The sequence below is a fragment of the Glandiceps talaboti genome, chromosome 5 (genome assembly GCF_964340395.1).
Source record: "Glandiceps talaboti chromosome 5, keGlaTala1.1, whole genome shotgun sequence".
Lineage (NCBI taxonomy): Eukaryota > Metazoa > Hemichordata > Enteropneusta > Spengelidae > Glandiceps > Glandiceps talaboti.
In genome coordinates, this window is record NC_135553.1 from 24,281,415 (window position 1) to 24,309,321 (window position 27,907).

General features: G+C 34.6%; 2 protein-coding genes across 2 annotated transcripts in view; both read right to left on the bottom strand.

Moving 5' to 3' along the window:
* Positions 1-4,686: 4,686 nt before the first annotated feature.
* On the bottom strand, positions 4,687-19,266 carry LOC144434874 (josephin-2-like). The gene is made up of 4 exons (XM_078123389.1): positions 19,202-19,266; positions 18,197-18,878; positions 9,390-9,515; positions 4,687-8,812 (listed from the first exon to the last, which is right to left on the bottom strand). The coding sequence occupies exons 2-4, from the start codon at positions 18,460-18,462 to the stop codon at positions 8,491-8,493; spliced, it is 714 nt and encodes a 237-aa protein (XP_077979515.1). The 5' UTR covers positions 18,463-18,878; positions 19,202-19,266; the 3' UTR covers positions 4,687-8,490.
* Positions 19,267-22,160: 2,894 nt separating this feature from the next.
* The window catches only part of LOC144435990 (ubiquitin carboxyl-terminal hydrolase 43-like), a 47,549-nt gene continuing 41,802 nt past the window's right edge, over positions 22,161-27,907 (bottom strand). Inside the window, exon 10 of the mRNA XM_078124646.1 lies at positions 22,161-27,877. Coding sequence (XP_077980772.1) covers positions 26,769-27,877 — 1,109 coding nt within the window. The 3' untranslated portion in view covers positions 22,161-26,768. The remainder of the gene's footprint in view (positions 27,878-27,907) is intronic.

Consider the following 27,907-nt stretch of genomic DNA (forward strand, 5'->3'; position numbering starts at 1 on the left):
GCTCACCTGCACCTGTGACTAAGACTGGTTCAGCAAAAGTTAGTTACGAACTTCTCGTTTTAGTGGGTTGTCACTTGCCTCTTACCACTGCGGTCGGGGTTCGCGGTCGGGGTTCGAAGGTTTCGTAATGGTAATCTTCATACATAGTTTATAAAAAGAAGTTAATCTAAATTGTGCTACTCATCAGTATGAACTTGTCAGAAGGGATTAATACTTTCTATTTTGGACACTACATGTTATCGACACGACAAATCACCACATCTCCATCAGATTCCCGATTGAAAATTCCACCGACTCCCAGACTGGAGAAACGGCTCGGTCCCTTATTCTGTTGATGTGAAGATTTATTTAATAAAGCATGCCAATGGATGTTTCCTATGTTATGGACCCAAGATTAGGGTTTTTTAAGACAAAAAGTTTATCCATGTTTGGAATTTTGTTCTTGAAAAAGTGACCTATTTGGATGGCACATACACCTTTCTATGGGAGTCCCCCCCCCCCTCCCCAAGTCAATGGCAAGCTTGTATTAAATGATAACTTTCTTTGACCTTCATCCTCAAGGTCAAATAACGTAAATTAAATTGTTGTAAAACTTCACAGTTTGCCTGCTATTTAAACTATTGATGTTTAATAGTGACCCAATCTGAGTGTTATATTACCCATATCCATATTATCGATAATAGTCTTCTGAGACCTTGACCTTTGACCTGAACCTATGTCTTCAAGGTCAAAGAACCAAAAAGTAATCATACATTGGATTTCAACAAAGCCTGGCACAAATGTCAGGGACAGTAGTCCACATGTGCGGGGTACTTGACCTTGGCAATAATGGTTGAATGGCGATCACGATTTCGACCTGTTTCTGTACTACTAATGATATGGATACTATCGACCACTGGTTAACATGTACAATGTCTAATTATTGGTATTTGTACAATTTTCAGTTAATATATTGTGCTAATCTAAAAATGATACTCCAGTTGTAAACTAGTACAGTTTTAACATGGTGACAATTCAAAACCTACCTTTCGATCAAGATTTAAACTTGCCACTACACTATATATCTTTGGTTATGTGAGAGAAATATCTCAGTTGTAGCTAATACAGCTAATAAAGCTAATCCTAATACAGCTAATCCTAATACAGCTAATATAGCTAATCCTAATACAGTTAATACAGCTGATCCTAATACAGTTAATATAGCTAATCCTAATACAGTTAATATAGCTAATCCTAATACAGTTAATATAGCTAATCCTAATACAGTTAATATAGCTAATCCTAATACAGTTAATATAGCTAATCCTAATACAGTTAATACAGCTGATCCTAATTCAGCTAATCCTAATACAGTTAATACAGCTAATCCTAATACAGTTAATATAGCTAATCCTAATACAGTTAATATAGCTAATCCTAATACAGTTAATATAGCTAATCCTAATTCAGCTAATACAGCTAATCCTAATACAGTTAATATAGCTAATCCTAATACAGTTAATATAGCTAATCATAATACAGTTAATACAGCTAATCCTAATACAGTTAATACAGCTAATCCTAATTCAGCTAATACAGCTAATCCTAATACAGTTAATACAGCTAATTCTAATACGGTTAATACAGCTAATCCTAATTCAGCTAATATAGCTAATCCTAATACAGTTAATATAGCTAATCCTAATACAGTTAATACAGCTAATCCTAATACAGTTAATATAGCTAATCCTAATACAGTTAATATAGCTAATCCTAATACAGTTAATACAGCTAATCCTAATTCAGCTAATACAGCTAATCCTAATACAGCTAATACAGCTAATCCTAATAGAGTTAATACAGCTAATTCTAATACGGTTAATACAGCTAATCCTAATTCAGCTAATACAGCTAATCCTAATACGGTTAATACAGCTAATCCTAATACAGTTAATACAGCTAATCCTAATTCAGCTAATACAGCTAATCCTAATAAAGCTAATACAGCTAATCCTAATACAGTTAATACAGCTAATCCTAATTCAGCTAATACAGCTAATCCTAATAGAGTTAATACAGCTAATTCTAATACAGTTAATACAGCTAATCCTAATAGAGTTAATACAGCTAATCCTAATAGAGTTAATACAGCTAATTCTAATACGGTTAATACAGCTAATCCTAATACAGTTAATACAGCTAATCCTAATAGAGTTAATACAGCTAATTCTAATACGGTTAATACAGCTAATCCTAATTCAGCTAATACAGCTAATCCTAATACAGTTAATACAGCTAATCCTAATACAGCTAATACAGCTAATCCTAATACGGTTAATACAGCTAATCCTAATACAGTTAATACAGCTAATACAGCTAATCCTAATACAGTTAATACAGCTAATCCTAATAAAGTTAATACAGCTAATCCTAATTCAGCTAATACAGCTAATCCTAATACAGTTAATACAGCTAATCCTAATTCAGCTAATACAGCTAATCCTAATACAGTTAATACAGCTAATCCTAATTCAGCTAATACAGCTAATCCTAATACAGTTAATACAGCTAATACAGCTAATCCTAATACAGTTAATACAGCTAATTCTAATTCAGCTAATACAGCTAATCCTAATACAGTTAATACAGCTAATACAGCTAATCCTAATACAGTTAATCATAATACAGCTAATACAGCTAATCCTAATACAATTAATACAGCTAATCCTAATACAATTAATACAGCTAATCCTAATAAAGCTAATACAGCTAATTCTAATACGGTTAATACAGCTAATCCTAATTCAGCTAATACAGCTAATCCTAATAAAGCTAATACAGCTAATCCTAATACAGTTAATACAGCTAATCCTAATACAGTTAATACAGCTAATACAGCTAATCCTAATACAGTTAATACAGCTAATCCTAATTCAGCTAATACAGCTAATCCTAATACAGTTAATACAGCTAATCCTAATAGAGTTAATACAGCTAATCCTAATACGGTTAATACAGCTAATCCTAATACAGTTAATACAGCTAATCCTAATACAGTTAATACAGCTAATCCTAATACAGCTAATACAGCTAATCCTAATACAGTTAATATAGCTAATCCTAATTCAGCTAATACAGCTAATCCTAATACAGTTAATACAGCTAATCCTAATAGAGTTAATACAGCTAATTCTAATACGGTTAATACAGCTAATCCTAATACAGTTAATACAGCTAATCCTAATACAGTTAATACAGCTAATCCTAATACAGTTAATACAGCTAATACAGCTAATCCTAATACAGTTAATACAGCTAATCCTAATAAAGTTAATACAGCTAATTCTAATACGGTTAATACAGCTAATCCTAATACAGTTAATACAGCTAATCCTAATACAGTTAATACAGCTAATCCTAATTCAGCTAATACAGCTAATCCTAATTCAGCTAATACAGCTAATCCTAATACAGTTAATACAGGTAATCCTAATACAGTTAATACAGCTAATTCTAATACGGTTAATACAGCTAATCCTAATTCAGCTAATACAGTTAATACAGCTAATCCTAATAGTTAATACAGCTAATCATAATACAGTTAATATAGCTAATCCTAATAGTCAATATAGCTAATCCAGTACAGCTAATACAATTAATACAGCTAATCCTAATAGTTAATACAGCTAATAAAGCTAATACAGCCTGCAAAGGTATTGTATTGAATATTCCAACACATGTACATGGTCTGCCATAGAAAGGTATTTAAATAAAGTTCTCCTGTATGTGATGAAAACAATATGAAATACCTTCCACCCCCAGTCCCACCCCTCAAAAAAGAAGAAAAACAACAAAACAGATTTGATTGGATGATATTGTAGTGTTGAGTGAAATAACCATGTATTTGTTGATCAATTCTATGGTGAAATCAATGCAAGTGGTGTTATTGAAATCTATGATTTGGTGTGCAATCCAACCAACATTTGTGGTATTTAGTAAAACATGAACTTGTACTGTCACTACCTTGGTATACTTGATTAATAAGATTTGGAAGCAAGAGCCAAGTTATACAAGGGGAAGGGGAACATCTTTTACTTTACGACTTAATTTCGTATAGAAATGTTTGAAAGCCCAACACAAATACAGTGAATGTTGACAGACTGCATGGAAAGAGTACTATTTATTGTTCTACATCATGACAACCCCTGTCTATGTCACTGGTTCAGCAGTGCTCAAAATAAAAGTCAAAATATTCTAGATCACCATTATTTTTCCCAATTTTTCATGAATTATGCTTGAGGAGGTATAATTATATTATTCCCCAATATCTTTCTTCATTCAGCCGGAAAATACTCATGACCTAAAAGGTTGTTTGTTACTACTCATCTAGCGACTTGTAGTGACAAGGCCCCTTAGTTCACTCATATTTACCTTGGCTGAATGAAGAAAAATATTGGGGAATAATATCTAACAATCAAAATTCCTTACCTGACATTGGGGATGTAGCCTTGTTTCGTGGTATTACCTTTTTGAAATAGCCCCCCCCCCCCACACACACACACACACGCACCCCCCCCCAAAAAAAAAAAAAACCCCACAGAAACTCTACTTTATTAAAGACACTTAATCAGAAAACCATTTGAAATTAATACCAATAATATTATACAATTTTTATTGCATGTTACACTTGAATACATATACCGTAGAAAAAAAACTTCATATAGCAAGGAAAACATTATAACATACATTTGAAAATTATTGATAGAAGTATCTGTGAACATTGGGTATGTACTTGATATTGTGTAACCATGGAAATACAACTCATCAGTTAAAGAGCTTTGGTCATTTACAATAATGGACCATGACACCTACAAATGTGTAAGTTTATATATACATTTTTTTTCTCAAAATAACAAATTTCAAGTTTCTGTAGCACTGAAATAAAATTTTGGATCACTGCTGCATATCACATACTCAATAAGGCATATATCACTATGAATTTTATCTATATCACTTCTGTGTATCACATAGATAAATCACATATCACCACGAACTTTTTATCTGTCACTATGTATCACATACATAAGGCATATTTCACTGTGAACTTTATATAACTTGCATATCACATAGATAAGTCACATGTCACCATGAACTTTATCTATACCACTACTATGTATCACATGCAGATAAGAAATATATCACTATGATCTTACCTGTATCACATAGAAAAGTCATATCACTATGAACCCTATCTATATAATACTGCAAATCACATGAGTAGTGCATACAATGAATTGTATCTATATCACTGCTACGTATCACATAGAAAAGTCATATATCATTATGAACTTTATCTATATCACTATGTATCACATACATAAGTCATACATCACTATGAACATTATCTATATCACTAATGTATATCACATAGATAAGGCATATATCACTATGAACTTTATCTATATCACTAATGTGTATAACATAAGATGTCAATTTCGTGGTATCACCAACTTACAACACCTAAATATTGGTATATTTGTATAAAGTTACATATACTGATATCATAGTATATCATATTCATGGGCATATAGATGCCAGTTTGTGAAATTTCAATAACCAACGCTTTGAAGTAAAAGGAACACTAAAATACACAGGTATAACACAAATGCCAACTATTATAATATACACAAGGCTCCATAGAAGAATCTCTAGAAATCCTTTTACACTGATTTACAAAGAACTTTGGTATAATCATTGTAAAAAATGTATAGAATTGGTCACCATGGCAACTAATGTAGAATTATATTATTACCAGCTATCAAAGGAGCACTTCAGGAACGTCATTTGAATAGCGCCCTCATCAGGTCTACCATGATACATGACCATGATAAGATTAAGAAGATTGAGGCCTTTGTAATAGCGCCCTCATGTGGTCAGCTGGCTCTTCTCCCATTCAATGCATACATCCTGATGAATGATTTATATGTTGCAAAGAGTTGTAGAGAATGGAAAATCTTGACTACTTAGTCACAAACAGTTGCACCTGTATAATATTTTCTACAAATGTGAATATTAAAGTACTGAACACTGAACAGGTACAAATAGTGTGACACAAGTACATCAGGTCAGGTCAGGTCAGCAAATATGAACTCTGACCTCTATACACATTTACATATTGAAATAAGTTGAATGTATACTCTGTATTTCAACAATAGATGAATCAACAACAATTTGTAAAACTTTCTTTTAACATTTTTTTACAACAAAATCACCAGCCCTGGAATTTAGAGCATTTTCCAATCTTGCATTCGTTATGTTTCTGAAAATACACACTAATAAAAGACTTCACACATCTAGAAGGAACTAATGTTAAGCTACTGACAGTACACATGCATTTCAGTCGGATGGCAGTGTTTCTCAACGGAATACAATATATGTGAGGGTAGAAATTCGCAAATCAGCCTACTACAGTGACTATGGGCAAGTCCAGGCTATAAACGCTGTGAGCAATCCGTTAGCTAACCCATCTGCTATGCTGGATATGTGGTAGGCTAGCAAACAGATCACTGATGGCATTTATCTTAGACACACCCCATGCCATGCCCACAGGGGGGTGGGGGTGATGGGGTGGCGTTCTATACTTTTGATAACCATATTACAACTACAGAGGGTGCTATGTTAAATGTAACACTGCATGCCTCAGTGGCAATATAGCGATACTCTTCAGCAGCTGCTACACCATGGTCAATGAAAACAATCATATGCAGTAATATATCTCAACACTAAAACTGTTGACATTACTACTTTCACTTCTTTAATCTGAGTTGTTGATACATATATGTGTAATGCATCATGTATTCGTAACAAATAGCCCTTCGTATTCAATGTGACTGATTCTACGTTATAAAATACACAAGTACATTGTACGTATGTCTACATCATGTTGGAAGCTTTACGAAAATCATTTATCCAAGTAACGACACAGTAGACACCACTGAAAATGAAATACAATGCATGAAGTATGAGAAATTGTTCTATTCTACCCAACCTATCAATCCAAGTGGATATATAACTTTACATATGTCCTCATAAACTGATATCATTTTTTCCATATATGTTGACTTATAGACGTAACGTAGTCCATTGTTACAAAGTACAATCATACAAACACTGGGTATTGTCATCTTGGATTATACATATCTGGGAAAAAAATAGTTCCCAAATCAAAACTCCTACAAAAAAGTGCATATACAAAATATTCCATCTGAAAAAAAAATAATATAAAAATGATATCATGTAGTTCAGGTCATGAACAGCCATAGATGACCCCTTAAGTTGCTCATTCTTATAAGGAGACCACTTAGGTTTAACTTTACAATGCTGTCTGTCTTGTAACTATGTGTTACAATTTACAGGAAATCGGCATAGTTAGGTTTGTGTGTGTGCTACGAAGGAACATCTAATTACATCAACTACTTCTTTTTATACTTTGCTGAAATATTATAAATGTATTTTACAGTAAGGTCTTTTAGGGGAACAGCAGCATATGAAAAAGGCCATTTTCAGTATTTATGATTCTCCAAGTCTTTTTTCATCATTTTACTTCAGTTGTGTATGTCAGGCATGACTATAGAGAAATACATACTCGGTTGACAAAACTTTTCATTCACTGATTTTTACATATCATCTTTGTTGGAGATTTCCAAAACCTTGACTTCTGTACCTCACTGTCAAGTTCACTGCACGTACAACGTATAATCCGCTTTATACAAAATTTCGACATGGTAGGGTTTGATTTTAACTGCAGTATATTTGCCACAAACTATATTCAAAGAGAACAAATATGAAATCAAGTGACAACAACGTGTCTTTGTGGCCATCATTACTTGTGTAAATATTAAGACGTTTCCGCTACACATCCCTCCATATTCATGCATAACATAAATATCTGAAAATGATAAAATCATGCTTATATATCCTCCGATAACGTTCTCCTTTATAATAATGTAACATACAATATATCTCTCCCAAAGTCAAAGTACTCCATCAACAAGTTTCCTTTTCCTTGTCACATCTAGTTTGTATTTGAGACACACAAAGTGAGACACTTCCCTGATGATATTTCTTGATCATTCATTTCAAACTGACCAGCCAAGTGATGTTTGTATTCTTGTCTTGATATATTTTCACATTTACATTGTAATAAATATATCAAGAAAATTACACGAGATAAGCCTTGAAAGAGCAGCAACAATGATGTTTGCTGTTTTCGCTTTATGTAAACTTTGTAATTGTGGCTAATTTTTTACGGCCACTGTTTTCAATCAAGAGTGGATTATCAAGCAATTCAAAATACTTGATAACTAGAACTGAACATTAAAATCCTTCTAACCTATTTCTTTATAAAGTGAACAATGCCTTTATAAGAATAAATACATGGAGTGGTCCATACCATTACAAATACAGGGAGGACACTGTTGAGAGGAAGGTCAAAGGTCATGGTAGTATATCTCAGTGCCAACTTGCCTCCCCAAATCCTCCACTCTCCATCTTCCAGCTTCTACGATCAGCTACATCTTTAGTGACAACTAACAAAAGTTCACACTCTTTAGCTCTTGTTTGTGCTCTCAGGAAAGACTTGAGGGCTTCTCTGTCTCCGATCACGTCAGGGTTTTTGAACTTGGAGTCCAGGTTATAGAATACACTGTCTAACTCTCGTACTGCGACCCAATGTTTCCTCTTGATGGGTAGACTGACAAACCCCCACTGTAGTGGAGATGGCATATTCAGGATAAATCCTGTTATGTTGTCTAAATTCAGGATGTCAAGGTTTCTGGAAATCAATCAAGACATAAAGAAGGTTTGGGGGTTTTTTTAAAAAAGGGGATGAGAAAACCAAAACTGATTTCTATACAGTTCAAGCTTCCTTAACAAAAGTATGATTAGCCTGTTTATGAAACTTTGTAACTTTAAACCACACAGCCTTAGGGAGATTGCACATCATTCCTTTAGGTCAAAAACCCCTCCCCCCTCCCCCTCCCCTGAATGAATGTTCACAAGAGCTACATCAAATGTTTATAAATGATGTAAACTATGATGAAAACTTTAGTGGTCACACCACTACGATCGATGCAATGCAAAAATTTGATTGTGAACACGTTAAAATCTCACATTAGAAGTAAATTTTATCAAGTTATCAACATCTCAGTTGTAAATACGAAAGCTATTATCATTGAAGGAGTCAAAGTCTTCCGTGGAAATTTGGTTAGAAGTGAAAAAATGAAGTTCAGCAATCGCATTGATGCCAGACCCCCTCCCCTAAATGAACGAAGTTCACTTATTGAGCCTGTGTGACATTGTGTGATCACTCCTTAGTGTATGGTACATACTGAATACAGAATACAACTTACTTTCTTTTGTCCCACCACACAGCCTCGCTGTCTTTGAGTTGTAGAGCTGCCATTATAACATTCACATCATAATTTCCCAATCCTAACACACTTTTATGAGGGTTTACCATTGAACTTGGTGCAAGGCTGGAACATAATGAAAATAAAATTTAAAGAAAATAGAATTAATTTGTATTTTTTGACATCATTTGTACATAATGTGATACTGAAACTTTTGGCAAATTGTTTGAACCCTTATGAAAACATAAAGAAAATAGTTGGCCTAACTGAGCAAAGGTTTTACGATTCTTTGTAAAGTTTAGATTGTTGTAGAAACACTTGACAACATTTAGAAGGCTCTTTTGGCTTTTGAGTTTTGGAGAGACTAAGTATATGATGAATACTTCCTACATCATGGGTTCAAATCACCCTGGAACAAGTCATTGAGAATGACATAGTCCCCGCTATAATTGGGTTTTAAGGAATTATCACTACTCTGATCACGCAACAACATTTCTGACCCTAAAACAAACAGACTTAGATATGTTGTGTGTGCTTGTTGGACATGGAATATGCCTCCAACAATAAAGGATTGGTTGGGTATGGGGGATCATATCACGATGAAAATGGAGTCTGAGTTATGGCTTTGGACATGGAAAATTCACAAACAAAATGGCTGCCAGGCAGCCATATTGGATCGCATCACGACGAAAATGGATATGCACATGTATGTCATAGAACACTGTCCTAATACCAACTTTGAATGAGATCTGTGCAAGCATGTCTGAGTTATGGCTTTGGACATGAAAATTCGCAAACAAAATGGCTACCAGGCAGCCATATTGGATCGTATCACAATGAAAATGGATATGCACATGTATGTCATAGAACACTGTCCTAATGCCAACTTTGAATGAGATCTGTTCAAGCATGTCTGAGTTATGGCTTTGGACATGAAAATTCACAAACAAAATGGCTGCTAGGCGGCCATATTGGATCGTATCATGACAACAATGAATATGCATATGTATGTCATAGAACACTGTCCTAATACCAACTTTGAATGAGATCTGTTAAAGCATGTCTGAGTTATGGCTTTAGACAGGGAAAATTCGCAAACAAAATGGTTGCTAGGCGGCCATATTGGATCGTATCATAAAACAAATTGACGTGCATATGTATGCCATAGCATGTTGCCCCTCAACCAGGAAAAAAAAACTAACGTAAAAGACGCAATAACGATGGAATAAAGGTAAATACAGGAAAACCAGCCTATCTAACATCAGATTTTAATCAGATTGGTTGCCCCTGTACCAAGTTTGAAAAAAATCGGTCCAGGCATCTCCAAGAAATGGCTGCGGACGGACGGACGGACGGACGGACGGACGGACGGACGGACGGACGGACAGACGGAACCCAATCCATAAGTCCCCGTTTCGGACTTCGTCCGTGGGGACTAACAAAGGTGAGTGTTCTACAGACTCCATGATGGGTTGGCTGTATCTGTATCACCAGCCGTGTCTCACTCACAAGACAAGTGCGAATTTGGGGGGACTCCTGGAGTAATGACTTGAAAAGTCGAGGACGATTACTGACATGGAGCTCACAAGTGCTATGTTTGCCGGGCTTAAGTGACTCCTGGATAGCCTGTGGACTGACTGGGAAAGCCTTGACATTTCCACAGCAACGTGATATAGAGTGTGCAACATAGCCCTGTCATGTAGTCCCAAACCTGAATGGATCTCAGTAGCAGCATGTGTTATTGTGTTTGTGTGTGTATATCTGCATAACAGAAAATTGCTGTAAGCTATTCCCACCATGAAAAAGAAAATTAAAAATTAAAAAAAAAAAAAAAACCACCTATATTTCCTATGTTCTTAAGTTTAATCAGCTTTAGTTCCTGAAATTCATACAAGATTGTACAAAAATATATTATTAATGGAAAACAGGCAGATCACAAACTTTAGTCCAAGACAATTGTAGGGTGAATATGGTGAGGGTAAATATCATAATATCTCAATAAAGAAATGCTGAATGTTGAATTTCATCAATAAAAAGTCTTCAATGAGGGCACGGTTTTTTTATTCACCCATTCTTTTATTTCCTGTGTCCTTGGGTACCTCTGTAAGTAGCAGGTACTTATCTCAAAAGAGGCTGAGACTAAAAAACAAAGGTCACAACTGACACCAATACATACAAAAGACACATTTGACCTTAAAAAGTGACACAAGTTGAGTTTGTAAGCATATTACTCAGGTGTAAACAAAACCACATTCCAATATATTATTAATATATTGATGCAAGTCTTCTCTAATATTACAGTTGTCTTCTGGCATGGATAGAACAGCAGATTGCGTAGTATAGATTTTCTGAACATTTTTTTGATATGTATGATAAATAACATCAGAGGATCATTAATGAGTTATACCTAGATACAAAGTTTGACTTCAGTCAATTACAAGTGATGGTCAAATGTGCTTCAGTAAAGTGCAAAACAGAAAGCATCTTTTAAATATGCAGCAAAAACTATGGCAAAATATTATAAACTCTGCTTGCAACCCTTTAAAGTGAAAGGACAAGGTTCATTTGTATTCTGTAAAGAGATTTAGACCATATAATATGAGAGTTACACTTTACTAGAAAAAGTAGTGCCTATTTGTACATGTACAATGTATGTAATGAGTCAGATACAGCAGGGTATCAATTTAAATTGTACACACTTGAATCAAACATCACTGTTGAAATATGCTAAACATACCTACATGTAGACTTTGAAATCTGGCCTCAAAGATGAAGGTCAGTTTCAATGTTTTCATACAAATTTCACAAGTTTAAATGTGTGGACAGTCCAGTTGAGTATCACTATCTACATGTTTGACAGCACAAACTTGCATTTTTATGTACCCAGATTTGAATGAAGGCGGTCTGTGCATGATAGACATACATGTATTCTTGTGAATGATGGCAGTCTGTGCATGACAGACACACATGTATTCTTGTGAATGATGGCAGTCTGTGCATGACAGACATACATGTATTCTTGTGAATGATGGCGGTCTGTGCATGACAGACATACATTTATTCTTGTGAATGATGGTGGTCTGTGCATGACAGACATACATGTCTTCTTGTGAATGATGGCGGTCTGTGCATGACAGACATACATGTATTGTTGTGAATGATGGTGGTCTGTGCATGACAGACATACATGTATTGTTGTGAATGATGGCAGTCTGTGCATGACAGACATATATGTATTCTTGTGAATGATGGTGGTCTGTGCATGACAGACATACATGTATTGTTATGAATGATGGCAGTCTGTGCATGACAGACATATATGTATTCTTGTGAATGATGGCGGTCTGTGCATGACAGACATACATGTATTGTTGTGAATGATGGCAGTCTGTGCATGACAGACATACATGTATTCTTGTGAATGATGGCGGTCTGTGCATGACAGACATACATGTATTCTTGTGAATGATGGCAGTCTGTGCATGACAGACATACATGTATTCTTGTGAATGATGGCTGTGTTCATGCCATGAAGCTTATTGGTTATGTGCCATATCCTGTCATTTCAACAGAACGACAAGAACCAATCAGCATAAAAAGAATAATAAAATTCATATGCAAATTAGATAATATAACATGCAATATCCTGGGAAGAACACTGAATGGACAATACATGTACATGCATGCAATCATGCACAGAGTAGACAGAACCAGTTGAAATATATACCCCTCCTCCTAGCAGTACTTGCTGGGAAAGAAAAATCAATCAAACAGACTATATGTACATGTACCAATGGTAATGTGATATTGTTACATACATGTACAAATGTATACCAAAGACTACTTGCACTGGTGCACGGTGTGCATGCATACCAGTTTAATTTGCACCGCAGTACAATATCAAAAATTACAAATTGGGGAAAACAGGATTAAACTAAAACATTTTTAGTCACATGAGATATTATTATTTCTCTTACATGTAATATACACATGTCTGATGACAGCTGTTAATAGCAGTGTTAATAGCTTAGAAATCACTCAGTTAGCAAAAAAAATAAAACCAGAAGACGGATTCCTGATTGTAACATGTCTTGTACCATCAGTATGACCATAGACCGTACAGGAAATGGTATGATATTACAGTAAAGGGTAAAGAAACACATCAATACAATTCCTATCAAGCATAAACGTTCTCCTATATGGTATCCATGGTAACAACATCAAAGCTTGCCCTGATATCTTGTGACATCACCCCATTTCAATGCATTATTAGTGAAAAGTTGAATCTATTCAGTAGTCTATCAAAACAGAAATACATTACTGGAAAATATTTATATCACAAAAATTAAGGTTGACAAGATTATATCAATGCAAGCAAATAAAAAAAAATCTACAAATTTAAACGCTGATGTTTGACAGTTAAAAAATGTAATAAATGATAATGTAACAATGTAATGGCTGTGTAATGATTGATATGTTGCAGGTGGTGTGTATACTATGTGAATAACATCATATGCTATATTTAGATTATATAATGTATGTATATATGTGTGTGTGTGTGTGTGTGTGTGTGTGTGTGTGTGTGTGTGTGTGTGTGTGTGTGTACATTTATAAGTTTCATTATTGCCTATTGGACTGACTGTCTCTTTCACTGTTTCAGTTAGTATGGCTCCTCACATTACACACATTACATTGCTACATGTATATCTGCCAGCTTTCATTATTTTAGATATATATATATATATATATATATATATATATATATATATATATATATATATATATATATATATATATATATATATATATATATATTGTTTTTTTTGTTTTTGTTTTTTTGTTCAAGAACATTTCATAGTGCTCAAAGTATTATGAGAAAATAGGTCAACTGACTAACTACTCATGTGTAAACAGTCATCTCAAGGAAATGTAATTTCCTCACTACCTTCAGAAATAAACCTGAGGGTTAAAGGTCAGAGGTTATGCAACTACTCTCATAAATGTCAACACTACAATTATCTGACAAATTAATGTGGGATGGGTCAGAATCATTTATTTACATGACCTTTGACCCCTGAATACAAATGCAAGATGTCACATCCCAGCATATGTCTCTGATCTCTTTGTAAACTTTTCTAATTGCTTTGTATTGTTTTTTTGTTGAATGGGAACCAAACACAGCTGGACACCACCTATTTGCTCTAAGTTAGGCTGCCACCTAATATATTGAATTTGTCTAAGTTGACATTTTAAATAACACAGGGCCTGTCTGAGAACTACTGGATATTTAGTCTATACAACAATATGTTATTTCATTAAATGTCATTGTATTTGATTTAACACAACTTCAGCTTCATTTACTATGCTATTATGTAAGTACTGGTTATTGCCTATTACATTATGTTCATCAAATTATTTATAATATTCAATTTCGCCAAAAGCAGAACTTTCAAGATTTTTCTTGAATAAAAAACAGTCAGAATCCCGAGATATATTAATTTTCTTCTAATTTTGGAAAAAATCACAGGCCTCCATGTTGATATATTTATCTTTTTGTCATCTTCATATTTGTGGTTTCTTTCCTTGAATGTATGGCTTCACTTTCATATAGATCTAATATAAATGTTCATATGCCATGCACAAACCAAGTAATTGTCTTTGAACAGAAAATATGGATTATATACCCTGGTCGTTCTACATCAAGACAGCCTGTGTCTACAATGCACAAAATATGAATAAAAAAATTCCAAATTTTTCCTGAATAATGCTTGAGGAGATATAATTATAATATTACCAAAATTTTTCTTCAATCAGCCAGAAAATACTTGTGACCTAAGGGTTTTGACAATGCTCATTTAGCAACTCATAGTGACAAGACCCCTTACGTCACTCGTATTTTCCTAGGCTGAACAAAGAAAAACATTGGGGAATAATATCCAAATATCATCATTACGATATCTATTATGAATACAAATGTAGTATTAGTAGTTTGGGATTCTGATCCTTATTTTTATTCTTATCCATGAGGGATCTGTACCACTTTCATACTTTGTGTTATCAGACGATTTTTGTTGAAGTGTATATGTGTATGTGATTTCAGCTACATGTATCATTGTAACTCTTTATGGGCGTCAGTAAACTGTTGAATCTGCACTAGCTGTAACTGGGGTATTATTTCTAGATCACACAACTGACAATATACATGTATTCTGAAAATTGTTAAAATACCAATAATTAGACAATATTATACATTTCAATTAGAAATCCATTTCATCTATAAGAAATGCTGAAATCACGACAGCATTAGGGGGCATTGATTTTATGGTATATAAAAATCAATTTGAATGAATATATATATATGTACTTCACCATTATATGTTCAGCTACAAATGTATGTTTACCCACACGTGATTCAATACTATTCAGGATGTACGATATTATGAATCAAGTCGTTATATCAAACAAAACAGTTTTAAAAAATTATTCTAGTACTACAACAATGGTACATGTAGCACATACAACAAAACTGTAGACATGTGGATAAGATTTTTGTTGTGCTAGGTGATCAAATGCTGTAGTGTACATCACTAAGATTTCTGTTTCAAATCATGTGACTTCTATCTCACAACAAAATGACAGCGGCTCACTAAAAGGTCGTTGATATTTTATACAGGACAGGAAGGCAAGAGAAGTGTACTGAACATCATTTTAATTAATGGGCTCCTCTGTGGAAAGGAAGAATATAATTGTCAAAGTGAGAAATCAGGGCTAGGGAAAATACATCATGCTAAGGTATAGGTTAGAGCTAGACCCTGTTACATTCCTAACATTTGTATGACAGTCTCTATTCTAATAGTCTAGATGCTACAGGTGGTATCTAATCATCTCTTCACCCTGTCTAGCTCAATGAGAAATCATGAACCAAAAGTCATTCAACAGTTCATGCAAATGAGTTACTGTTAGAATGATACATTACTGTCCACAACAAACACCAACTTAGGGATGATTGGACAATGTCACACAAGCTCGAACTTCATTCATCGAATAGATGGGGAGTGGGTCTGGCATCAATACAATTGCTGAACTTCATTTTCACACTTCCAACCAAATTTCGAAACTTTCACGCCTTCAATGATAACACTTTTTAACAGGCTCTATATAATATTTACTACTGAGATGTTGGTAAGATGATTAAAATTTACTACTAATGTGATATACAGTGATGGGTTTCCAGTAGTATTTAATGTATTTACCATGTCATGTTTTTACATTGCATCAATCGTAGTGGTATGACTGCTACAATTTTCAACATGGTTTACGTCATACATAAATGTATCGATGTTGCACTTGTGAACGTTCATTTAGGGGGAGGGGCCCAGTCCGGGGTTTTGTTCTAAGTAAATTAATAAAGTTCCTTTATTGAGCTTGTGTGACATGAGTGACTGTCCCATATCGACTGTTCTATGGAGTAGAATTCTGTGATTAATTAACAAAGACATGATGTTGATCTCTGTGTGGGTTGATTTGGGTGAATTTGAAATCTCATCACAGGATCTCATTGCGTGAGACATAAAGCAGAGAGATTTTGAGATTGAATGTACAGATAGCACTAGACTACTATTCTAATACTTTTCATACTCTATATCAAAGATGCCATAGACTACTAGTACTACTTATATTCACAATATATTTTTTTTTTATTTCATTGATTTTTGTGAGTGGTCATACTACTAATCTAAAACATATACCACTTTGGTTTTCATTGTGCTGAGCTGTAAATTCATTGATCAAGTCAATGATAACTGATAAATTGTAGTGTGCTGCCTATACTATGACACAACCCCATGACGTGTGAGTGTACATGCAAGTGTGGTATACATGTACTCAGGGTATTTGTATGAGTGATTGCAGTGTTCTCTGTGGCAGTACTTTCATGAGTGTAGCGAGTGAAAATGTAGCAGAAAACACTGCCAGCATGAGTGCAATACCCTGAGTACCCACACTGGAACTCACATGGAATGGGGTTCTGTTATTATTACATATGTTTATCCCAAACAACAGATTTCTGTACAAATGATACTATGCAATCAAGCACTTTTGTGTACAATGAACGATTGTGTCTCATTTGGCTTGCATAACATTTTCAGCACTGCACTGTAGTGCAAATACCACACATATGCACACGCATTGGTGCAAGTAATCTATGGTACAAATGTAATAATATCATGTATTTGTCATTACCAATAGATCTACATGTAGAACTTACAATGTACACAACAAGCGAGTGTCATTATTTACACAAGTTGTGTACTTGCTTACTGGCCTGCACTTGACCTTCATTTCCATATTAATCATTATGTAACAATACTTCTTAACCAACCAGCAATAATTTGAAAAAAAAAGAGAACCTTGTAAAATGTATTTGTTTGATCACAGACTATGCAATATGTAAGCTGTAGTCATGTAGAACAGCTGTTACCATATTATACAGTAACTAACTATCCACTTCTTGGTCTGAACAACAAGAGTTCACATAATCACAGTCGTATAAACCACTATAAATCTTGCTGCTACCAAGAATTTTACCACAAAATTATTTGCACACAAAAATTTTGATATTTTTGTAACTTTCTGTCAGATCTCACATCCATTTCAGATCAGAGCCTTAGATTATTATTGTGATTAATGAATGATGTCAAAAAATATGGCATAAGAGTGACAAAACTTCAACAAATTCAATAAAAAAAGACATTTTTTTCATACTGTTGGACATGACGGGTCAAAATTGACAATCGGTGATTACTTACCTTTGACATATGTCATCTAACATTTGTTTATTGTATGCTTGTCCATCCTGAAACACATTGTTGAGTGCATGCAATGCACACAGTTCTCGTTTCTGTTTCTCATGATAAATAGGCATGTTGTTGTCTTTGTCAAATTTGATCACTGTGTCTTTAGGTTCAGAGTTATGACAGATATCGTCAATTCGTGGTGTCCTAATGGTAGTGGTCGTCTGCTCTGCTATCACAACTGTATTTATATTACCACCACACAGACAATATGTTGGCATTCCGTGAAGCACAGAATTTGTCCGGTGCCGGGAGTTTGGGTTGCCTTTCTCCTGTGCTCCCACGCTGTTTTATGTAGTTTCAAGGTCTGCTGTGTACTTCCTTCTGTTTATTACTCGTGGATTCCATGTTTGTCCAACAACGTTATTCACTGGCGATTATATTGCCTATGCAGCATTGACACGGTGTCCAGAACAGCTCCCTTCTGAGGGATCTAGATCTCTTACGAAAATATGGAGCTATGAAGGTTCCTTCAAATCACCTCTCACAACACAACGCTATCTAGCAATTATACGATACATATTTAACAGGAGTTTCGAGCCACGGGATAACACGTCTTACTCCGTAATTATTCTCAAGGCCTAGATTACGCAAACTCCTGACGCTGTCGAGAGTTGTTTCCGGTTTGTGCTTTTTACTGTTTCGGATACACAAAATAGAAAACAGTACATTAACGATTAAGGCAGGCGTACACAAAAAAATTGACAAAGGGTCTGACCTCTAAAATTTGATTTGTATTCATAAGTTCATTCTGTCATATCACTCCAGTAAATCGATTTATCATTGGCATTGCGAATAAGGTCAATCTAGGTTCAGATGAAGTTGGAATGATTCTTGGCATTCAAACGACGATAAAATATTTGGAACTCTGTGAACATACTGCATGTCAACGTTTTCACCTATTAACACAGCAAATATATCTACATACAATAACTAAATAATATATGAAAACATCAGTACCTCGAATTCAACATTTGTACGGCCCACCATCTTCCAAACACTTGCTCGTTGCATTTTGGGATTGCACACAACGGAAATGTTTAAATATCGCCCTCAAGGATGCAGCTTGAAAGTCTTTTGTTTTACTTTGGCTACGGCATCCCACAAAAATGTACTACATACTGTGTGCGAGGTCGTATTTTACAAACATTTTTTCTTGTAACAGATGAGATTACAACGACTCAATTGTTTAAGAATTTATCTACAAGAAAGATTGATCGTATATGTTTATAAATTTGCAGATGCACATTTTCAAAACAAGTTATAATGATACCAACAGGTTTTTGGAAAACTGTAGAGGGGTCCCCTAAAAGTTTTTCAAATAGAATGAAATAAAAGATTTCAAAATCTCTCCATATCCAACCGCATCCATCCATATCTCCAGACACATTCCTCCATGCCCCAAACTATATACATCCCTACCTCCAGAAGTAATCATCTATACGCCCAAAACTATTCATCCATACCCACAAGTATTCATTCATCCATACCCCTAAAAGCATTCATCCATACCCCAGTATTCATCCATACCCCTAAAAGCATTCATCCATACCCCTAGTATTCATCCATACACCCAGAAATATTCATCCATACCCAGATGTATTCATTCATAATTTCAGAATCATTCATCCATACCCCCGAAACATTGATCCATACCCCCAGAAATCTATGTCTGAGTTGACTATACCAGCTTGTCAACACAAAACAACAAAACACACATTGTATCAATTGTCTATTCAATCACTTTTATTGATCAATTCCTTGAAATCAATGCAAGGATTTCCGCCGCTAATACTGCTTCTTCTTGAGAGTCAAAGACTTAAAAAGTTTTTTTTTATTTACATGATATAAGATGCTCATGAAAGAAAAAAAAATACATGATATACATTCAAGGAAAACAAAGTAGTCTGCACAAAACACAATGGTTAAAAAATACTGACTCATCTTATACAATGATTTGAGATATATTCGTTTTCTGTTACATTTTTTTGTGGAATAAACACTAGATGCTATAGCACTACCTATCTTAGTCATGTGACCACACACATATGGGACTGATAGTCAAGGTCAAGGTTGATTCTCACAATTTCAGCGTCAAGTACACATTCACTGCCCCATATACTATGCAGAGATGGTTAAATGACCAAGAGCTGTTGTACAGTTTTTTTTCCAAATGTTTCCCTCATTTCATACACTTATGGTGAATTCTTGATGTAGTGAACAATAGGTTACCATGGGAACACTTTTCAATGTCTCTCCAAAAAATGTATTTCTATTATAGTACATGTTTCCAATCACTAATACGTCATTGATTCAAACTCTAAAAGTGACCACTTTATTGGAGCACACATCTTTTTATTTGTATAAATATCCCCCCAAAACTTCTATTAGACCTTGGCTTTTAGAATACACACTATAACCTTTACTACAAAAACACTTCCTTGTAACAAATTGAATACTCAATCTCGATTAATATAAGTTTCCATCTCTCTCTCTCCAACTAACAATTCCTGTGGTGTTTCACAGTTGTGGCCTGTTTATTCAATTCACCCTTTCTATAATGAGATGACACTACTCTGATGATGTCTATAGACAGTTCCACACCTGAAAGTAAAATATTTGATGTATTGTCTTCAATACTTGTCCTGTATAACAGTAGCAAAGCTCTGACTCTTGGCTCTAGCTAAAAACAAGAGAGAAGATTTACAACAGTTGAAAATTGGCAATTGATTTACAAAAGAGACATTGTTACATGCCCCATTCACAAAAAAAACTGTGTATCTACATCACTTGGTTTCAAAAATGCTCACAATTATACTCTATTGGCGTATTTTGTCTCCTTGACATTGTAAAGAAGTCAGAGATACAAAAACCAATGTAGTGTCTAACATTGTTTCAGATCAGTTCTTCTCCGACTGCGTACAGTCACAGGTGATGTATGCCGATATTCATTAATTACACACAAGTTTATTCTTTCTTGGGATGAGTCAGTTACATGACAGTGATAAGTAACAGACTATCGAAGCATCACCTATCCCCCGGACATATCTCAATCTGATTAAAATCTGACGTCACAGCGTGATTGCTTTATTTACCGCAATTTCCATCATATATTGTTGTTTCTTTTGATTTCACTGTCACCTTCCCATAAAAGAAAGAAATGAAGTGATCACTCACAAAACAACATAAGTGAAAACTAAATTTGCAATATATATATATGAAGGAGACAGAGGTAAATAAAGCAATCTAGCCATATTTCTATGTCAGATTTTAATCAGATTGGCTACATCTTTACTTACAGCATACCATGAAAACTGAAATGACACAATGCTAGAAAATTTCTGATTGTGAAATCAAACTGCAAACATTTAAAAGGATGGAATATACGTTATCAAAATTCCTCCCTTTATCCCACTTTGTAAATTAATTCACACTGTTTGTTTAATTTTCTCTCTTTTCAATTCAACCACTCTTACTAATACCATAGGTTGAAAGTTTAAAAGTGGACTCCCTAGCTTGTGTACTTAATTCCTTATAGGGCACCCTCTTCTGAGTAGTGCTCCCCTCTCAAAGGCTCACATTTAATTTTCTCACTTTTCAAGAAATGTCCACGCACACAAAAATAGTTCTCCTGATCCTACCGTCTACCTCACACTTTAATGTTTGATTGCCACCTTGCTATATTGCTTAAAATGTTCCTAGAAGTCATTCCATAAACATATCTGCCTTCTTCTTACAATGTTTCTGACAAACATGTGAATTTTTTTTTGCAGCATACTATACAACCGCCATACACATAAATACCTCATTTGCAAAATAAATTTCAACTCAGAATAATTCCCCTCCCATCTCGGTTATACAGTTTGACAGAAAACTATCAGAATTTTACATGTCACCCCCCCCCCCCTAAAACTGCCCCAATAACCCAAGTAGTGCGGTAATACAGATTTGACTTAAAGTTAAACGATAAAATTTACAATACACTATACAAAATCAAGTGAACAAAATTTACATCTCATACATGATTAGAATACAGGCAACATGTAAATTAGCACAAACTCTTCAAATTTTCCAATCAGTTAATACTATTTGGCACACTTGAACTGTGTTGTATTTTCTGTTTTCTTGATCAAATCCATCCGTGTCACTTCAATTTCAAGAAGTAATCAACCACTGGGCACATACCAAATCATCACAATAATGTACATGCACTGATGCATTCCTTCAAAGTGTGCCCTAAAGAGATATATCACTCACACTGCATCAAATATCTTGCTGAACATATTGTAGTTAACAACCCTACAAGATCTTTGCACTCAAGTCATCATACAACACTCAAGGTTCCCAGAACAAGACTCAAATCGTATGGAGATCGATCTTTCAGCTACGCTGCCGCAATTCTGTGGAACCAACTACCTAACACTGTTCGCTCTGCACTGAGTATTGAGACTTTCAAATTAAGACTAAAGACATACCTTTTTGAGAGAGCTAATATCTGTAACAGTTTCAGTTGTAAAGAGCCAGTGAGCTTCATTGATGGATACTAGGCGCTATATAAATCTCTTTATTATAAACTCACATAGGCATCATCTTATCCCTTCAAAGTGCGCCCTCAAGAGGTATATTACTATATCAATCCCGTATTGTTTTTTTGTATGGACATCAATATTAAAATAATTATGATATATATATCTTTCTGCACGATATACAGCTAAAATTAATTTTGGCAAAAATATTTAACAATCAAGCAGTGAAACAGGCATCATGTCTAATTCTTTGCAATTTTTAAAAAAGAAAAAAATTCTTCTACATCTTGGCAGTGGTTGAAGCAATCTGTAAAATCATCGTCTATAAAAATATTTGTTACTGTCTCAGTATTTACAAATTTTCTCAAATTTATTAATTGCAGTGACTATTATTTTAACCGAGCAAAATTACAATTGTGGATGAGTAAACAAATAAGATAGTTAACAAACAAACAAACAAACAAACAAACAAACAAACAGACGTTTAATGCACAGAGACATTTTAGGGTTTGACTTTGCTGAGACATAAATGCAAAACTGTGACTTAAAATATTTCTTATTTACTCTTTTCAAAACGTTACTTGTGAGAGCAGCAGCATATGATTGCACAAATACTTTTAGTTTTTGTTATGAAATATTTTACAAACTCTTTCATACACACTAGTAAATATAAACAACAGATCAAAATGATAAGATCTGAATATTTACTTTTTTCTTGATTATTTCATATCAAATCTTTTTTCTTATTAAATATAATAATTTTGCTGAGTCACTCATGATTCAAGTATCAGACACTTTTTCTGCAAAAAGACTCTTGCAAAGATCACAAAATTCTACTGTTGTCAACCTCTCGGTACACATAATTTTTTTCCCGCCATGATTAGGTAAACAGAATTCTTGCATTTTTTGTTTCTTTTCAGAAATATTGGCCTAATTCTAATTGATTTTATACTGGGTTTTGAGATATAATATTCATCGTGTCTGCTAGGCCACGAAAATACACAAACAATTTGGGCTTCAAATAACCCTTGTTTACAAACTTTTTCTTCAAAATCAAGTTTCTGCAAAATTTGTCTTCAAAATTGTATTTTCATAATTATTCATGCGTAAAGACAGAAAGAGATTGCAAGTACATGTGGGTATTTGGTAGAGACAGAGAAATGAAAATTTGTGAGCATTTACTCTTCCACAAAAATTATGTGTTACTAAGAAAAAATCTAAACAGTTCTTTGATTAGTTGGATTTCTTGTATTCACATTCTTGAAATAAAATTCATGCGAGTTGAAAATTATGATGTCGAATTTTCTCTTCTTCCATAAAAATTGATCACACTGACAACAAAGTATTACAAGATATTCACATACAGGCAAAGCTAAGGAAATGTCGTCTTTCCAGATTGATTTTTTACAACACCAAAAAACAAATTTTTTTTTAAATCAACAACTACTAGAAAGATACTCTGACATATACGACAGAAAGAAAACTGGACAGATGTACCCAGAGACAGTTCTCTGCCTGGTCAAACACATATAACTGATCAGGGCACAGAATTTGAAAGGTTAAATAGCACTTCACAATGTACGAATGTATACAATGTTAAATATAATAAGCAGACTATCCACAAGAACTCTAAAAAGTTGTTTGCTATAATTACAACAGAAAAAGAATGACCCATAAACATTGTAATTTCTCAGTTTTGGACCCCTGGTTTTCAGGAGGAAACTGTAGCTACAATATACAGTCTCCAATAAGAATAGTTTTTTCAGATAATATTGTAGAGTTTACCTCTGAGAACATGACAACATCACAGACAATTTGTGATTTTGTGAATTACACCTTCTTCAATTGTTTGAAAAAATATGATCTTATCCACCTGTTCTAATATTTTTCACAAGGACTTTTTTACAGTAATAAAAATATGCATTGACATAAAAGTGATGGATGTTTTATGGTGTCTGTCACTGCATACGATTAGAAAACTGAGTAAAACTGAAACCATGGCAACAGAAAATAGTAATTTGTGTTCTGTATCTTTCTTACATTATTTTGCATTGTATCACTGAGATTTGCATTTGAATTTTAACAATTTCAGTTTAGCTACACCTGCCATTTTTTGGGGGGGCAACAAATTAATTCACTGCGATATATTCTATCAAGATGTGAATATTCCAGCTTGTGGTTAAATTTTGGCACTTATTTCAAGGACATTATTTTAACAAAGATTGCATTAATAGCATTGATATCGCTTCTTTCTGTGAAATATTTGACCTACAAGTTGACTCTGCATCCATTTGTATACCAAATATTGCTTTCCTGAACATCTTAGAATACAATTATATAAATTTGTCAAATTTTGTCTATTTGATGGCCCATGGTTGGCACAAAATACACTCTGGACTCAAAATCTTGGGATCAAAACTTGGGAAAAATATCGCTTATTTGCATCTAAATAACATACACATTTTCTATAAATTGTAAGTGTATGCTGAAGTATATTGTTCGTCAACATTCAAACTCTATGTTTGAATTAATTTGAATATTCAAATTCTATGTGTGGGTTAATATGAATATTCAAATCCTATGTGTGGATTAATTTGAATATTCAATTCTATGTGTGGATTAATTTGAATATTCAAATTCTATGTGTGGGTTAATATGAATATTCAAATCCTATGTGTGGATTAATTTGAATATTCAATTCTATGTGTGGATTAATTTGAATATTCAAATTCTATGTGTGGGTTAATTTGAATATTCAAATTCTATGTGTGGGTTACATTTGAATATTCAAATTCATTCTGCCAACAAAGCTGCAGAAAACAGTACATAATCATGGAACTTCAAATCTACAACTCACTTTAACAATTATGGCCTAAAATATACCAGAATAATTGTAACAGTTTTTTGCATTTGCATTTTCTACTATGAAAGAATCTGATTGGTGAATATGTTTCTATATTTACATATTCCCTGCCTACATCATGGAGGTTGACCTTTGACATACAGCCTACTGGCCACCTCCTTCTGAAGTACTCTCACCATTATAACACTATAAATTCTACCACTACTGGCTTATATACAGTAGAAACTGTAGAAAGAGAGAGAAAAATGAGCTTCTATTACACAGCTTAGTTACAAATTGTCAACATTTTGTACAAATATTTTCTTGTTACTTTTTCATTTATACATTGCAAATTTCTTGTCTTTTTTTTTTTATAAATAATCATTTATAATCTGGATACAAAAAGAGAAATGGGTCTGAAATCTATGATTTCTCTCTCTTAAACTAACTAAATATAAATCTTATACATTTGGTATTAGAAATGTTAAATTCTAGCTAATATTCTCTTTCCAACACATCAAATCAGTTTGTTGTTTTCATTCATACAATATGGTTACTTAGAAGTGAATGATTTATAGGTATAACGATAGACATATTTCACCCCAATCCCCACCCCCACCCCCACCCCCCTCTGGCTGTACAGGCAGTAAACAAGTACATGAGACTGTGAGGGCAGCATAAAGTTATATGACAGACTTTGAGGGCAGCCTTCAAGTTCACAATCTGGCATGAGGGCTGCCTACAATTATTAGCCTACAAGGACATCACCTGACTGTGAGGGCAGACTATAGTTACATGACTGGCCTGTGAGAGCAGTCTTAATGTACATCAATGCACAACCTTATGTGTTTATATGAAATACACAAGAAGAAGACAGGTAAGAAGACAAAGGTGATTTTTAGGTGGATGGACATTAATCAATTGCTATTTATGTGATTCTTCCTGCCTATAAAACTGACAACTGCAATATACCTTGGGCCTACAATTACAATACAATATCAGACCTACCTGGCTTTCATCCCATATTTTAACCTAACAGCACAGCATACTACAAAATAGTCTCACGTTATTTACACTACCGTATTCCTGGCCTTAGTTTCATCATCATCTATGGTCAGTATATATAGACTTACATGATGATCATCTAAAAGCTAACATTCTAAAGATGAGACTCTGTTATCCATGTCCCCCTAGATACGGTTGTCGATTTGGAGACTCCTTCTGATGCTGTCGTTTTGGAAACTACTGGTGATGAAGTCGATCTATGAACTGCAGGTGGTGCAGTTGAGTTGGATATTGTTGGTGATGCAGTTGCCGTGGATACTGCTGGTGGTACAGTTACCCTGGAAACTACTGGTGATGAAGTCCATTTGAAAGGTACTTGTGATGCAGCTGCTTTGGAAACTGTTGGCGATGCAGTCGCAATGGAAACTACTGGAGATGCAGTTGACTTGTAAACTACTGGTGATGAACTTGCGTTATAAACCACTGGCAATGCATTTGCCATGGACACGGGTGGTGATACAGTTGCCTTGGAAACCATTGGTGATGCAGTTGCCTTGGAAACTGCTGGTGGCACAGTTGCTTTGGATATTGCTGGTGATACATTTGCCTTAGAGACTGTTGGTACTGTCGCCATCATGGAAACGGCTGGTTGAACATTGGTCTTGGAAACTGTTTGTGACACAGTTGCCTTGGAAACTGCTGGTGATTCTGGTGGTAGTTTAACAGTTAGCGATGTGGATGACTTTGGCACTGAAACGGCTTGTGATGCTGGTGGTGGAAAGTTAGTTGTTCGGGATGTAGTTTTCTTGGAACCTGCTGGTGATGGTGTTGCCTTGGAAACTGCTGGTGATGAAGTTGCTTTGGAAACTACCGATGATTCAGCTGGCAATTTAACAGTTAAAGGTGCAGTTGCCTTATATACTGATGGGGATGCAGTTGCCTTGGAGACAGCAGGTGATGCAGTTGCCTTGGATACAGGTTGCCTGGATGTTTCTCTTCCTGATTTGACAGATGATTCAGTTATCTTGAAATCCGGTTTCATAGATTCAACCAGTCTGGAGTCTGGTAACCTTAATTCTGTGTCCGTCTTCCGTGACTGTGGGCCATTCATGTCTGGTTCTCCGTCTGATAGGTTTTCTTCACTAGCTAGGGGAGTCCTGTGATGTCTCTTGGTTGGTAACCGGAGACTCTGGCTGTAGAAACTACGATGAAATGGCTTCCTTTTGTCACTGAAACCTCCATTTTCACTGTGTATTCCTGAAGCTAACAATACAAGAAGGAAATACGTCAATA